At 37.0% G+C, this 14,748-nt stretch overlaps 1 protein-coding gene across 1 annotated transcript in view; it reads left to right on the top strand.

The window, feature by feature from the left end:
* Positions 1-14,748, top strand: part of CDH2 (cadherin 2) — a 121,101-nt gene that overhangs the window by 79,587 nt on the left and 26,766 nt on the right. The window contains exons 4-10 of the mRNA XM_062570245.1: positions 1,796-1,942; positions 2,965-3,120; positions 4,787-4,931; positions 5,974-6,146; positions 10,546-10,683; positions 11,052-11,237; positions 13,465-13,721. Coding sequence (XP_062426229.1) covers positions 1,796-1,942; positions 2,965-3,120; positions 4,787-4,931; positions 5,974-6,146; positions 10,546-10,683; positions 11,052-11,237; positions 13,465-13,721 — 1,202 coding nt within the window. The remainder of the gene's footprint in view (positions 1-1,795; positions 1,943-2,964; positions 3,121-4,786; positions 4,932-5,973; positions 6,147-10,545; positions 10,684-11,051; positions 11,238-13,464; positions 13,722-14,748) is intronic.

The raw sequence follows: 14,748 nt of genomic DNA, 5'->3' as shown, positions 1-14,748 counted from the left end.
ATAGGAGTTTGATTCTGTCTGTCGTGCATTTGTACATGAGATATGTGGATAATAGGGCACTAATGATTGTATAATTGTAAAGCTGTAGCCTTAGAAAGAACTCCCATAATCGATTATTTTGTAGCTTTGCTAAGACATGGCAACCATGTCTGTTTATATGATTTGTTTATGTTTGAGCTTTTTATTTGTCTCATTTGAGATTTATACCTGAATTTAAGTTGGATATGGTCATTTCTTTATTTTAAATAGCTTGAAAGCATTACAGTATTTATTCAAGCAGTTAAATATAACCACAAAATAAACAAATCTCTGCTAGAATGCATTAGTCAAGTTTATTAGATAGGAGCTGTAGATTTACAGCAGTAGTAGGAAAGCATTTCTGGCATGGAATATTGGCTTTGTCTTATCCCTTCATAATCAAATTGGAGGCTGTAAATTATTCATGATTTCAGCACTACTTGGTAAGGAATATAGTCTCCCTCTGCTGGAAGCTGCCATAGGATAAACCGACTGCTGTAACACAAATCAGACCTAGCCATATACAAATAATGTAATATATTTACTTTAGGAAAACAATATTAAGTCTACTGTGCTTGTCTGTTATGTTACTTGCTGCCTGCTGTTTTTTACCTTCTCTTACAAAGACCTTAAATTACAAATAAAGAGCAACATTTGTTCATGGCTTAATATACCTTTAATAGGTACAGATTAAAGATTTAAGCATAATTTTAAAATAGTGTTATTATGTAAGTCATTTTTCTGAGCACACACTGGAGACCAAAGCTGTGTAATCCTCATTTTTTTTTTTTTTTTTTTTTTTTTTTTGTTTGTCTCTTTGCTCATTGTTTTTGGTCACTTAAGGCAATTATTTAACAAAGAAATATTGCAGTTTTGTCTGTAGCAGAAGTCTAATAAAAGAGGGGGTATGTAGCTATGCAAGGGCATACTGTGTTCTTTGCAGAGATCCAGTTCTAGCATCCTTAATGTCAGTGGAATATAGAATAGGGGAATCTGGCCTTCAGTTGTGCTTCTGCTTTTGTCTCTGACACATTTGATTAGATAAAAACAATGGTTTTCTCTTAAAAGATTTGGAAAGTGTTTTTGTCTCCTTCTCTCCACCCTCAAGCAAGCTAGCATGCTATATGCATGCTGGCATCCGGAGTTAAAGGCTGAAATGACTGCAGATATAGAAGGCAATAGAAAAGGAATGTTGACACCCAGCAAAGATTAATGCCCAGTGTGTAAAGTGGGTCATCTACAGCATCCATCATGGCTGACATAGGTTTAAAATAATTACAGCATTAATTCTATGGGATTTAATAGGGTCATAAATATTTGAGACATTCCTTACCGGTATGTATTAAACTTCTCTTGGAACTCAAATTATATTTTAGCGCACTCAGATCTAAATTTAATGTACAGTAGCACATTACCTGAACTGAAGTTCCAGCTAATGAGAAATACATGAAGGCATACTACTAAATTCTGCAAAATATTAACTACTTCTAGAAAGTGCAGAGTGGTTTACACAGTAGTACTATGTTATAAATGGCTTAAAGTTCTATTTTCCTGCAACTGGAATAAGGGGGGGGGGGAGGAGGGACTCTTAGAATTTCACAGTATAGTCGTAAATAATATTGCTTATTTTCCTGCTGCACTGTGAATGCAATTTCAATATCAACAGAGAGGAAAGGTAGCCTTTCAGTAGGTTATGTAATTATCCAAATTTTTTTTTAACATATACCAGCAATTCTTCTTCTAATATATGCTTAATTTTATCATGTGCCTGGGAAAGGACCAAAAGAAAATTGAAGACATTGTATTTCCATGGCAACAGTATAAGCAGAGCAGCCATCTGAAGAGACAGAAGAGGGACTGGGTTATCCCTCCCATCAACTTGCCAGAAAATTCCAGAGGGCCTTTTCCTCAAGAACTAGTTCGGGTAAGGATGTTAACAGAGACGTGGTTTTCAGGATCCCCCGAAGAGCTCTTGAAGCAGTTGTTGGAGCGATATGTCATTCTTAGCCCAACTGCGTATGTGATTTCTGTTGCTATCCCCATGCAGTGGAAAGTGTCCTTGACTGAGGTGGTAATTGCCCTGATAAATTCCTCCTGATTAAGGAAAATTTCTGACAGTTCAAAAATTTTCCTGAAATGCTATGGCGTCTGGCTCTGGAGCCTTCCACTTGGGGTCATGAGCAGGAACTAGCAGGAACAGCAGGAGGCAGCGGGATGTGTCAGTGACGTATGCTAGCTTTTCAACAGCCCTGCGTAGTGCGTGGGTGGCCATTGCTGAAACCGGGATGGGCCTTCCAGTCGTGGCACTAGTCTCAATCGACTTCTAGAAGGATTTGTTAGAACTCGTATGAAAGTTAGCACAGGCTGATAGGTTGGAGCATTGCTTTTGGAGATGTGCTTGCTAGTGATTCAGCCACCTTTGGAAGATGTGCTGCTCATTAATTGTTTTCTTGGAAGATGAGACTGAAGTTCGGTCTTTAAAAATAAAAAAAAAAAAAAAAAAAAAAAAGAAAGAAAAACTCAGGAAGTTTCTAATGAGCTTCAGTATTGTCAGTAGTGGAAGAGAATCTGTATTGGTCCAGGAATACACAGGGGAAAAAAAAGACTTCTTATTTCTCACATAGTTTTGTGTTAGTATGTGTTTTGTGTACCATTCTAGGATCTAAGCAATTCTGTTAAAGGAAAAATGCTTGCTTGTTTTACTTTAATACAATTCTTGATTTTATGATCCTTCACTGACTGTCTTTCTAACAAAAAGAAAGCACAGCTGAAAAGCTGAAGCATTATGTTAACTTTATAGCATTTCCAGAATAATTATTTTTACAAATTTAGTCTAGAGATTAAAAACAAACAAAAAAAGAAGAGAACACTACCTTGCTGTCTCAGCAGCAGTTCCTGCCACTGACTATTTGTAACTAATATAAACATTGTTTTTCTGACTCGCAGATTAGGTCCGATCGGGATAAAAGCCTTTCGCTGCGGTACAGTGTGACTGGCCCAGGAGCTGACCAACCTCCGACCGGAATCTTCATCATCAACCCCATTTCAGGACAGCTGTCTGTGACAAAGCCTTTAGATCGGGAGCAGATCGCTTCTTTTCATGTAATTTACTATAAATCAGATTATCAAATTGAAGATTAACATCTGCTTCATACATGACTTGAGCAGCTGGCTTATAGTTTTCTGAGAGATATGATTTTAAGAGTTTGTAGCAGATTTGTATTTATATTTACTGTATTCACTAAGGCTAACTCTCAGTATGTTTAAACAGCTTAAATATATTAACACATATAAACAGTGGTTTAATCTATTTAGATAAAGTAATTATAAAGATTGAAATGCGGATTCTGTAGCTTATATTTCAAATACAGGTCATTGATCACAGTCTCCACTGTATTGCATATTTGTCAAAAGTTTACTTTCAATACAGCAACTTAAATTAGGACATGACTACTATTAGAATTGCAGCAGCTGTGGTTTGAGAAATGGATGGGAAGAATAACCTACCAATTTTCATTTCTAGGGGCAAATCTAAGCATTTTAATGGAATTGTAAATTAGATCTGTCAGCTTATGAAAATGATATTCTTTGCTGTAAAGGAATTGACAAAGTAGATCAAGGATTCAAGTGTTAGCAGAAAAGAAAGGTTTGAAGGAAAGGGGGAGATCAAACTTTGACCTGAAGTTGTCTCCTGCTTTTGAGAGAATACACTGAAATTGTTATGGAAGTCACTCAGCAACTAGAGAGAGAGTTTCCAGCACTTCATGGTGTAAAACAGCCCTTAATTGGCTCTCTGGGAAGCCTCCTGAATGGAGGATGTAGCAGATGGCTTCTGTGGATGGGACCCGGCTATTACAAGGTCACAGCACCTCCGACAGTCATGAGAATTTGGCATTGACAACTGAAGATTTAGAGACTTAAGAATTTAATGAGCAGTTTCCAGGGTGGGGGGTTACCTATACTGTCTTGCTCTTTCCTAGTAGGTTTGTAGTCATGAAATGTATAAAATGGGCTTCAGCAGGCCTGCCTATAGGAGCAGGTTGCTCTTTTGCCTAGCAATTGCTGGGCTCTGGTCTGGATATGTATGGGTTCACATTTTCAAAAAATACTGCAATTTTTTTTTCTGTTCATTTTTACATGATTTAGGTAAACCTGACTGTCAGAGGTAGATGTTCAGTCCTTTTTGACAATCAGGGCATTAAATTTAAGTCTCAAGGGTCTTTGAAACTTGGACCATAAACTGTAGCCTAATTTTAGCCTGGAATTTCAATGTGTTTACCAACAGTGATTTATGACAAACTTTACCTTGGTGCTTTGGATAACAAAGAAAAATTCCATATGCTTTTACTTAAAAAAAAAAAAAAAGAAAAGAAAAGAAAAAACACCACTTAAAAGTGATGCCAGTGTTCATTCTCTGCAGATTGTTCATAAGATCTATCTGTTTTTATCTGTTTCAGGTAGATCTGCATGTTTATAGAGTCCGTTTTCTAACAATCATTAAAAAGAGTGTTTTATATGACAGCTTACATTGGCATTATTCAAAATCATTCTGAGCAAGTCAAAAAGTCTGTAACTTAGAATAGATTAGAAGTTTGAACAGCACTTCTGTTAACCTGAAAACTTAAATAATCAGTACAGGGTAGCTAAGGCAGATACCAAAATACATTAGACTAAAAGTGTGTGGCTTGAAACTTCATGTCACCATTATTGGTATCTACTTGTGCTTGTGTGTTTTGCAAGTTCTAATGCTTCCTAATGATTTCTGCAGCTGAGGGCACACGCGGTGGATGTAAATGGAAACCAGGTGGAAAATCCTATTGACATTGTCATTAATGTCATTGATATGAATGACAATAGACCTGAATTCTTACACCAGGTTTGGAATGGGACAGTCCCTGAAGGATCAAAGCCAGGTAAGACATGAGCTTTCCGTGTGGAGACATCCGTATGTGATGACATTTTGGAGGTAATGAAGGAATGTTTTCAGATCGTGTAACATTTTCCAAGGTGACTTACTAGTGTGGTGAGCAAAAACCACAGATACTGTATTACTGGTTCACCTTATTTTTAATTCACATTTTAGCATGCTAGAATTATTGCAAAAGAAAGAATTATGTATATGTAGTCTGCAACAGAGGGAGGTTTAAGAATATGAATTTAGGGTTACTGCTTTTGAAAATGGATATTGTAGTTCTCACTGTTATGTTGACAGTAGCGGTTGACCGTTCATTTAGTTGATAACCCAGGGTATATCAGCACATTCAGTTTTAGTTCTGAATTTCGGAGGTTTGGGAAATACTGGGATTTGAAATCAAACATTTTTGTTTCAAATCTAGAAAAAACCTTAAAGATTGTATTCGCATCTCATTTAAATTCTAATCAGCTCGTATTTAGTAGCGTGCACTGTGGCTGAAGCCAATTTCATATTTTTTCAGTTAAAAAATTAAACTTTTAGAAAAGTTAACATAAGAAATGTAGTTTATCACTTTGCAGCGTTGAGTTGGCGCTTGAGATGGAAAGAATGTGTGTCTAGAAAAGACCTTTGAAAAAGTATAGCAAATGAAAATCAACATAAATAATCAGTATGTGCACCAATTCTGAAAATTAAGTGTATTTCCTTTGGCTCAGTTAATAACATTTTTATCTAAACATGAGAAGCTGTGTATTACAGAGATGTTATTTATGGCAGAATTGTAGGATTTCAATGTTTATGGAGCTTCTTCAGTCATAAGCAAATCTGATATTTCATAAACACAAAGTATTTTTATCTCCTCTTTTGTATTTTAATTTCTTTATTAGTGAGTCTTGGTATTAATCAGTTTGTTTTAAGTAAGGGAAGGAATGTACAGCTTTTACCAAAAGAAATAGATGCTTTGACTATTTTTTTCTTGTAAGTGACCTTGTTTAATCTGAGTAAACTGTGTATATAACATCAATTATTTATCCTGCTATTAGGAACCTATGTGATGACAGTTACCGCCATAGATGCTGATGATCCCAATGCACAAAATGGGATGCTGAGATACAGGATCTTGTCACAAGCCCCAAGCAGCCCCTCGCCAAACATGTTTACAATCAACAATGAGACTGGAGACATTATCACTGTCGCAGCTGGGCTTGACAGAGAGGTAAGGCATGTCTTAATCCCATAGGCTAGGTTGTATTTGATGCTTTGAAGATACATATATTTTGCTAGTAACTTGCACATTTATCATGTTTTTCCCCCTTAGATCTGAGCTTCTTCCCTTTTCCTAGCCAGAACTAGTCAACCTGTTTTAGGCCCAGAGAATAAAAACCTGGGAGAGAGGAAATTGATGAAGGTGAAAATGACACCCATGCTTTTTGTGACTGTAGTTTCCCTCACTTCCTGGGGTCATGGATAGAGTCTTGTCTCAAAAGTCTGAAAAGCTTGCCTGCTTTTAAGAAATAGGTGCACACTGCAGCAGAGCAGTGCAGATGAGGACTTTATGTGCTCTTGCGGGTTCTGAAACGGGAGACCCCATTCCTCAGCTCCAGCTTGCTTCTCTTGCTGAGCTCTATAGATGAAGATTCCTCAGGAAATGGAATTGTTTATTTTAGAAGATCCAGGAGAGCACAACAAAAGCAGCTAACCTCTCTCTGTCCTCTTCCTAGCTCTTCAGAGGGGTGGTAAATACTCTGAATTCAATCTTCTAGATAATGTGTTGCTAAATTTGCAGTAATTACCTGATGTGAATTTTGTTGATTAAAATAATCAGGGGAAAAGTTACTGATTTTTAAAATGTGAAAAGCATGTCTATAGAAAAATAAAACGATCAGTAGTGAAACTGTATAGTATACAAGTATATACTGTATACTATATAGTATACACTGTATAGTCTGTAACTATACATTTTACTAATTTCGAGGCCTGGACATGTACTGAAAAACTTTAGGGGGAAAAAAAAAACTTAACTCCATCAGTAATTTCCTCCTACATCATCGGCAAGTCCCATTCTGTCTAGACTGTTCTTCACAATTCTAGCTACCAGAGATGGCAGCTATATAATTCTCTGTTCACCCATCTGTGAGAAGGGAACAAAAATATTTTCTCCCAAATTCAGATCTGTCACATGGACTGTGTTTTTGAACCAGTTTAAACTTCACAAGAGATGAGCATTATTTTTATAAATAAACTGTAAAATATAAAAAAAATCTTTTTTCAACATATCTTCTTTCAACTTCTGCTTTACTAACCTCGTTTCAGGTTATTAAATCTGAAGGATTTTTTTTTAATGATTTACTGTTGAGCTTTTTGGTGTTTGCGTATTGAAAATGGAGAAAGATTCTTTCTGATGTTCTGGTTTGGCTATTAATCTTCTACTATATTTTACAGTTTGTAGGTGGCTATCAGAAGATTTGAAAAGCTAAACAAACTGCTAGGTATTGCAATTAACTTAAAGATTTAATAAAATCAATTTAAATTGGTTTTGAAGAGGATGACTTCAAGGAATGGAAAACCCTGAAATTTACGGTGTTGCCATATTAAATTAAAAGAATGGTGGGCGTCTTTATCTACCCTTGGTTCTAAAATCTTCTGGTTGTCTTTGATAGGTGAATTTTCAGAAGGGCGTAGTGATAACTTTAGTTCTATTTCTAAATGGCTAGATGTACCAGAGTGCTTTAGCTCAGAAGAAACCAACTATCTGAAGAACTTAAAAGTAAAGCTTCCAAATCGGCTCGCATATTAACAGTTGGAGAAGCCTTGTTGTTTACCATTGTTTTTCCTAACTGATCAGTCTACTGCTACCCAAATTAGTCACTGTTTATAAGTATTTCTTTCACATTTTTTAATATCAATGTTTAATGTTAAATCATTCAAATATTAAATTAGACTAATATAAGATAAAATATATTTCTTCCCAAGTCATTATTTTGCTTCCTTCATTTCCTGAGCGTCTTGAAGTCAGCAAAATTACAATACGAGGAGTCTAAAAAGCCAGGCGTGAATCGTGCCAGTTTTCTGATCGTGAGCTGGGGACTGCCATGTTGCCTAATGGCTTCCCTCTGGAGATGGTCTCCAGGAACCTCCTCAGCTGGAGTATCCAATTCTTTTCCCTTTTCTCTAAGTCATGCTTCTCTTTGTAAAGCTCTAACTGAACCCATAACATTTGAGACACTGTTTTAATTTCTTAATTTAAGTGACACATTATGAAGGTGAGCATAAGTGTGTTCATACATTACCTATTTTAGGCATGAAGTAAAAATGGTTGCTCTGATGATGTTCTGATCTGGTAGGACTTCAGGTTAACACACAAAATGAAATGTCTAATGTATACAGGAGGAGGGCTACTAAGGTAGAGGATTCAGCTAAAGGCAGAAAAAATCTTTCTTTTGCTTTCCCAGAAGATGGTCTTTCTTGAATTCCAGCTGTTTCTTGTTTCTTTAGCAATTGCTATGGAATTTGCATCAACATTAAAACATATGCCTTACTGCTGGAGGTGCAGAAGTCATCAGGCAAGGTACTTCAGTTTACACACAGACATTCCTATGTCATGTGAGTTTAATTCAGAGAAGTACTCTTTTACTTGGCCTGTATTGGAGTAGAAAGATACAACTGGATGGAACCTGTGTTCTCTTTTGAAGCTGCTAATTTGCAGATTTGTTGCTGCAAAGTCTCTGTGCAGGTTGTTGACACATGCTCAACTGCCTATTTCTGGCTGCTTCTCGACCCACAGTAAAAAGAGGAGAACCACCTCCCCTTGTTTCCCTATACTTGGAAAGCTGGTCTATGTTGTATGCTTGTCGACTTCCAGAATTTCATCTCCAGCAGTTTATCAGTTTATTTTTTATATGAATGCATGTGACTGCTGGAAAAATAAATACTTAAAGTGGCAAGTTATTGTGGCAAGGTACTGCAGCACCTGTAAGGAGGGTGCAGGGGTTTGTAGTGCACTTCTGTTGGAATTATATAAGATTGTGTGAAAGTTGAGTTGCTGTGTAGTAATAGTGGAGTTTTCTTTAATGAAATTTGCTTCTTGGGATCAGTATCTTAAGGCCCAGATGAATCCGATGCACTTGCTGTTTCAATAACATAGAATCACCTGGCTGCAAGATTTACTTCAATATCACTCTAGATTTTATTGCTTCACAATAAATCAAGTAATTTTTTTTCTGGATAAAAGCAGTAGAAATATTTCTTTGATTCTACCTTAACTGCTTTCCTTTTTTGGTTGCACAAAGGAAACCTTTAGGATGTTTTTTTAAAAGCCTTTTAAATGTCACTTTGCAAGTTTATTTTCTGAAGTAGAATTTGTATACATATTTGTGCATTATTAAACTATATAGTGCATTTCTTTATAAATAATATTAGTGTTGATATCCATAGTCCAAAAGAACTAATCTTTTGTAAAGTTCAGTCTGTAAGTGGTAGAAGAAAATATGATACTGAATGAAAACTTTTATGCTTTAAGTATTTTTGTTCTGACAAAAAAAATTGTGCAACTGCTTTAGTAAATCATTCATAAAAATGATATTTCAAAGTATTATCAACATCTTATGTATGTGATCTTTTTTGAAAGAACTGAATTTAAGGCAATAACACCTACCTCTCTGAGATAGAAACTGCTAAAGTTAGAACTGAACTAGTAAATCAAAATGTGTACACAATATATACATTGCACAGTAGAAATTGTAGGTGAGCAAAATCCACTTCTAAGCAACTCTGCATAAAAAACGTCTTTCTAGTTATTTAAAAAGCATACAGCCTCGTCAGTGTAGTTTTATAAAGCTAACCAGTTTGAGGTCAGGTCTCAGTTGGGCATTTTTTTCTCATAGAAACGAGGCTTTTGCTTCAGTGAGTCCTGGCGTGATTCCAGCAGTGACTTCAGAATAGAACTCCCTGCTTAAGGGCTGTTCCTAAAGGCAAAGGAAGCAACGGACACTGGCGGGGCTGGGGGAGGTGGCGGATTTCTCCTCTGGAATGCTTAACATTTATGGGAATAATCTGTTTGGTTATTCCCTCCCCTTTTCTGTCCATGCCCTTACTAGTCTCGGTTAGCCTTGACAGCTCTAGTTTCCATGGGGATAGCAAGAAGTTGCAACTACAGTTTTATACTTAGGATTGGCTAAAACAAAGCCTTGGCAGTTGCAGTCATTTGGCCAACGACTGTGCTTTGGCTTCATTCTCTTAAATGCTTTTGAGGACTTACCCTTTTGTTTTAGTACAAAATAAACTTTTTTTTTCTCTTCATTTGCAAAATGTTGTTAAATCTACAATGATCACGTTAACTATATACAGTAGTTTCGATTTTTCAGCATAAGTAGTAGACCCTCTGCCCTAGTCTCAGTGATATTTGAAAAAAAGCACGCAGTTTAATATGTTTGGGTATAATCTGGTGCTGTACTTCTATGATATAAACTTTGCTCTTGTCCTTTCAAGTGATGCTAACTAGAATAAGCAGTATGATCAGCTCATTGCTTAGTGAAGTGCAATTTAAGAAACACCTGCTGTCCTATGGTAATGTTAGTCTTGTCTATAACTTATGTTGGTGTCATTTTGTGTTTTAGAAAGTACAACAATATACATTAATAATTCAAGCTACGGACATGGAAGGAAACCCAACATATGGTCTTTCAAACACAGCAACTGCTGTCATCACTGTGACAGATGTCAATGACAATCCTCCAGAGTTCACTGCTATGACTGTAAGTACAGGGTAGGAGTAACTGTGTGTACATACTTACAACCATTTCCGTCTTTTGTCATTATAGGTACAAGTTGTAAATATTTATTGTTTATTAAATAGCTTACAGCAAGTAGGATTTAAAACAAGCAGATTATATGCCTTATGCATGACATTCTGCTTACTCCAAAGGGCAAAAGTTAACTAGGGAATGAACAATCCATCAGTTTACTGAGTGACCTGAGGTAGACTTTGTTAGATAAATTGTCAGAGCTCCAGTGAAGTAAGATGTATTCCCTGAAGTTAAATTAGATGGATAATGGTCTGTTCAATATAGTGTTGCTCTCATATGCTTTTATGAGCATGTTAAACTACTTTGTTGTTCTGCAGTTCTATGGTGAAGTACCGGAAAACAGAGTGGATGTTATAGTAGCAAATCTAACTGTGACTGACAAAGATCAACCACACACGCCTGCTTGGAACGCCATGTACCGCATGACAGGGGGAGATCCCACCGGGCGATTTACTATTCTGACTGATCCCAACAGTAATGATGGGTTGGTCACCGTTGTGAAGGTAAGAGATGCTTACAGTTCAGCAAGTTAAGCAGAGATCAAATAAGTGGGAGAACGTAGAGAATAAATATGAACTCCCGAGGCCAGCGTGAGACCCAAAAAGTAAGACAAATGGGCACTGTCTGTCTTGTGGAAGTAAGCTGTTTGTCTTCTGCAGTGTTTCTTTAGTTATGCTATCAGTAGTATTCTGAATGTTCAGTTTTAAAAATTGGGTTAGGTTGTTGAAAATGACAGATTTTGAATGCAAGATAGAAATTGGCCTGTGAAAAGGCATTTGCTGAGTATTGGTTGCCAGCGTGAACAAACAGCTTCCTCCTCCTTGGCCACCATTAGTAGGCATACTCGTTGTCTGCTGGTATTATGTCAGTGTGTTCCCATTACGGAACTGACACAGATTAAACCGTAAAGGGACAATCAGAAGAGAGAAAGTGATAGGTAGGAGGCTACCTCTACAAGAGGCTTTTAAAGACTAGCTATTTTTAAAACCTCATTTAAATGCCTTTTATGGAATAAGCTCTCTATCTTCATTCTCTAATCAGCATAGCTCTGTGTTGAGGGGTGACTTGTTTCAAGTGGTGATAACAATGCAGTACTATAATTAAGCCTGCCAAGCGGTAGCCACCTTTCCTCGTGGCTGTCTGGTAAGCGTCTCCTCTCTGAATTGGTCTGTTCTGGTTTTGAGCCATCCACTTACCAAGTCAAGTGTGACATGCCAATGTTCCAGTTTGGAATTTTAAGCATTCACTTTCTTTCCTTTTGTTTCTATTTTCATTATCTCAGTATCTAGATGGAAAAAAAGTATATAAAGTTTTTGTACAGCTATAGTGATATTTATAGTAGGTTTTTTTTTACAGAACTGTCTCTGATCTATAACTGCACTTCCCCAGAGGTTCCAATTGTTATATTACATTTTTCCAGCAAGAATTACGTGAGTGGCTGTGCTTTTTAATTGGGCACATACCCATCTTTCCCAGATCTAGGAAGAGTACCAAACTATAAACGTCAGGAAAAATGAGTTTTAAAAAATGCTCCGATTAAGCTAAAGTAATCTAAAGAGAAGCAAACTTAAGATTCTAGATTTCTAATCTTTTTGGTGTAGCTTTACTCAAATTTGTTAAAATATAAATGTACATCCCCTGTATTGCTAGAGTATCTCAGTGTTTTGTTACATAAGACCTGATTTAAAGACAGAGTAGCAGCATGAGAAAGAGGACTTATTCTTACGAATACCAGCCTGTTACAAGGAGGGAGTCAGTTATACCATCTGAAATCAGATTCGTGTTAAGCAGCACAGGAGAATTACCTTGAGGTGGAAAATGTCAGCTCTGCAATCTGGCCAATGGCACTCCTTTAAGCACCCATACACAGAAAGGGTTGGAGGCTAGCTTACAATTTTTTGTTTGTAGTGCAGTGAATTGATCTTTGGTCTGTCAACTCTAATGAAGATCAGATTGTCTAGTAGCACATGCCAGGTACCACCTGTAAGATACAGGGCTCTTTCAAGTCTAGAATCAGTGCAGGCCATGCAGTGCATAGCATTAGTCAGTATCAGGCCTTAAGAAGAGCCTGAGCCATATGCAACGTGGCAAAGGAACTCTAGCTTCAGCCTGTTTTTACTCCTCCTTAAATTGGACTACTGGCTCAGTGAGAAAGGCCCCAAACTGAAGGACGTCTGGACTATGAAGCTGGCAGCTGCAGGGATACCAGCAATGGAATTAGCTGGAATTACAAAGTTGTTTTAAGAAAATGCAAGGGCATGAGAATCCTTGATTTAGTGGGATGTATTATAGTTGTGATCTTGATTGAAGGAAAGATTCATTTTGACAGCATAGAGAAACAGGTTCCCTCCCTGACAGAGAGCTCCTCAGGAGGCCTGTCTGCTCAAACAAGTGCCTGGCACCAAGCTGTGAGCTTCTGCATCTCCCTGTGATGAAGCTAGCTGTTTACTTAGTTTTTCACTAATGGCAGGACCATAGCGTGTTAATCTAAGAATGCCAAAGTGTTTCTAGCTCATCAAACTTTAAAATTGCTACTGCTGCTAAGTAAAATCCCAATCAAGTCATGCGTTTAGGTATTACACTGATTGCATTCTCTTCAGACTCTGCTCATTTTTATTGAGAAAGCAGTCTAAATACTGTCTGAAAACTTACCTTAATGTAAAAATGTTACCTTTTGGCCATCACTGTTGTGAGTAAACATTAACACTCCTTGCTCTTTACTTTTGCCAGCCTATTGACTTTGAGACCAACAGGATGTTTGTACTCACTGTAGCTGCGGAAAATCAAGTGCCTTTGGCTAAGGGGATTCAGCATCCTCCCCAGTCAACAGCAACCGTGTCCATTACAGTCATTGATGTGAATGAGAGTCCATATTTTGTTCCAAACCCTAAGCTTGTGCGCCAGGAAGAAGGACTACTTGCTGGCAGCATGTTAACAACTTTCACTGCTCAAGACCCTGATCGTTATATGCAGCAAACCTCTCTAAGGTACTACATAATAATATAGTTAGTCATCAACTGGATAGCATCCTTCAATCCTGAAATGCAATATATGTTTTAGAGTGAGTGGGAAGCAAAGCAACTGCATGTTAATTGACTGCATTTACTACAACACACAACTAGAGCAAAACATCATGTAGGTTTTTTTTGCAGTCCACCCAAAAGTGAGTTTTGGCTGTAAAGAAAGTGTGACCTGACCAATGTTCCTAGGTCTGTCATCTTCTAATGCTAGGTATCTTTCATCAGGATAGTTCCGTAAGTATATATGCATCCCAGTGAATTCAGTCAGAGCAGACACATGGCTAATATGAATTAAGATCATTTTCAATTTAAATTAGCCACTAATTTTGATACTGCAGCAAAGGCAAGTCAGATCATGGACCAGATCATAAGGGCTTTCGTACTCCTTGTTTATTCTTGTCCATCTGTGTACTCTTGTACTGATAGCTATAATTGTAATTAGCCTGATGCCTAAAACTAAGGCAAGTGGAGAGGATAAAACAAGATCACATAAAGAATGCTTTTGCCTAGGTTGTTTAAAACATGATTGCTGGCTAAAAAACTGAGGCACAACTATGAGCTTTAGGCCAGGATTCACTTGTCTAGCTTTTCCAACAGCTTTTTAGGTCAGATAGAAGAAACCTCAAAATTCTTTTCCTGGTTTTCCTTCTAAAATTAAAATTCTTGTTTTTACCTTGTTTTGCTTAGCTCTTGCTGATATTTGGTTCTTTTTTTGGACATAACTGACAGACACAATAGCATGAGGACTTCAGAATATATACATTTTTAATGAGCTAAGGTAGCTTGTTCTTGGTTAATGTCAAAGCAAAAATTTGTCAGATAGAAGGATGGCTTTGAAAGACCTTTATCTCAAATAAAGGTGAGAACCTTGTTTTAAAAAAAAAAAAAACAAAAAACTTGGGCCTCTGTGAAAAACTAATTTTAAACAATACCAAAACCTCTAGAATAATGTGAGTTGGTGCTACTAAGCACCATCTACATACTTCTACCCCTC

Source organism: Rhea pennata, chromosome 2 (genome assembly GCF_028389875.1).
Source record: "Rhea pennata isolate bPtePen1 chromosome 2, bPtePen1.pri, whole genome shotgun sequence".
NCBI classification, from domain to species: Eukaryota; Metazoa; Chordata; class Aves; order Rheiformes; family Rheidae; genus Rhea; species Rhea pennata.
The sequence above is the reverse complement of the archived record's forward strand: the minus strand, read 5'-3'. Positions and strand labels throughout refer to the sequence as shown.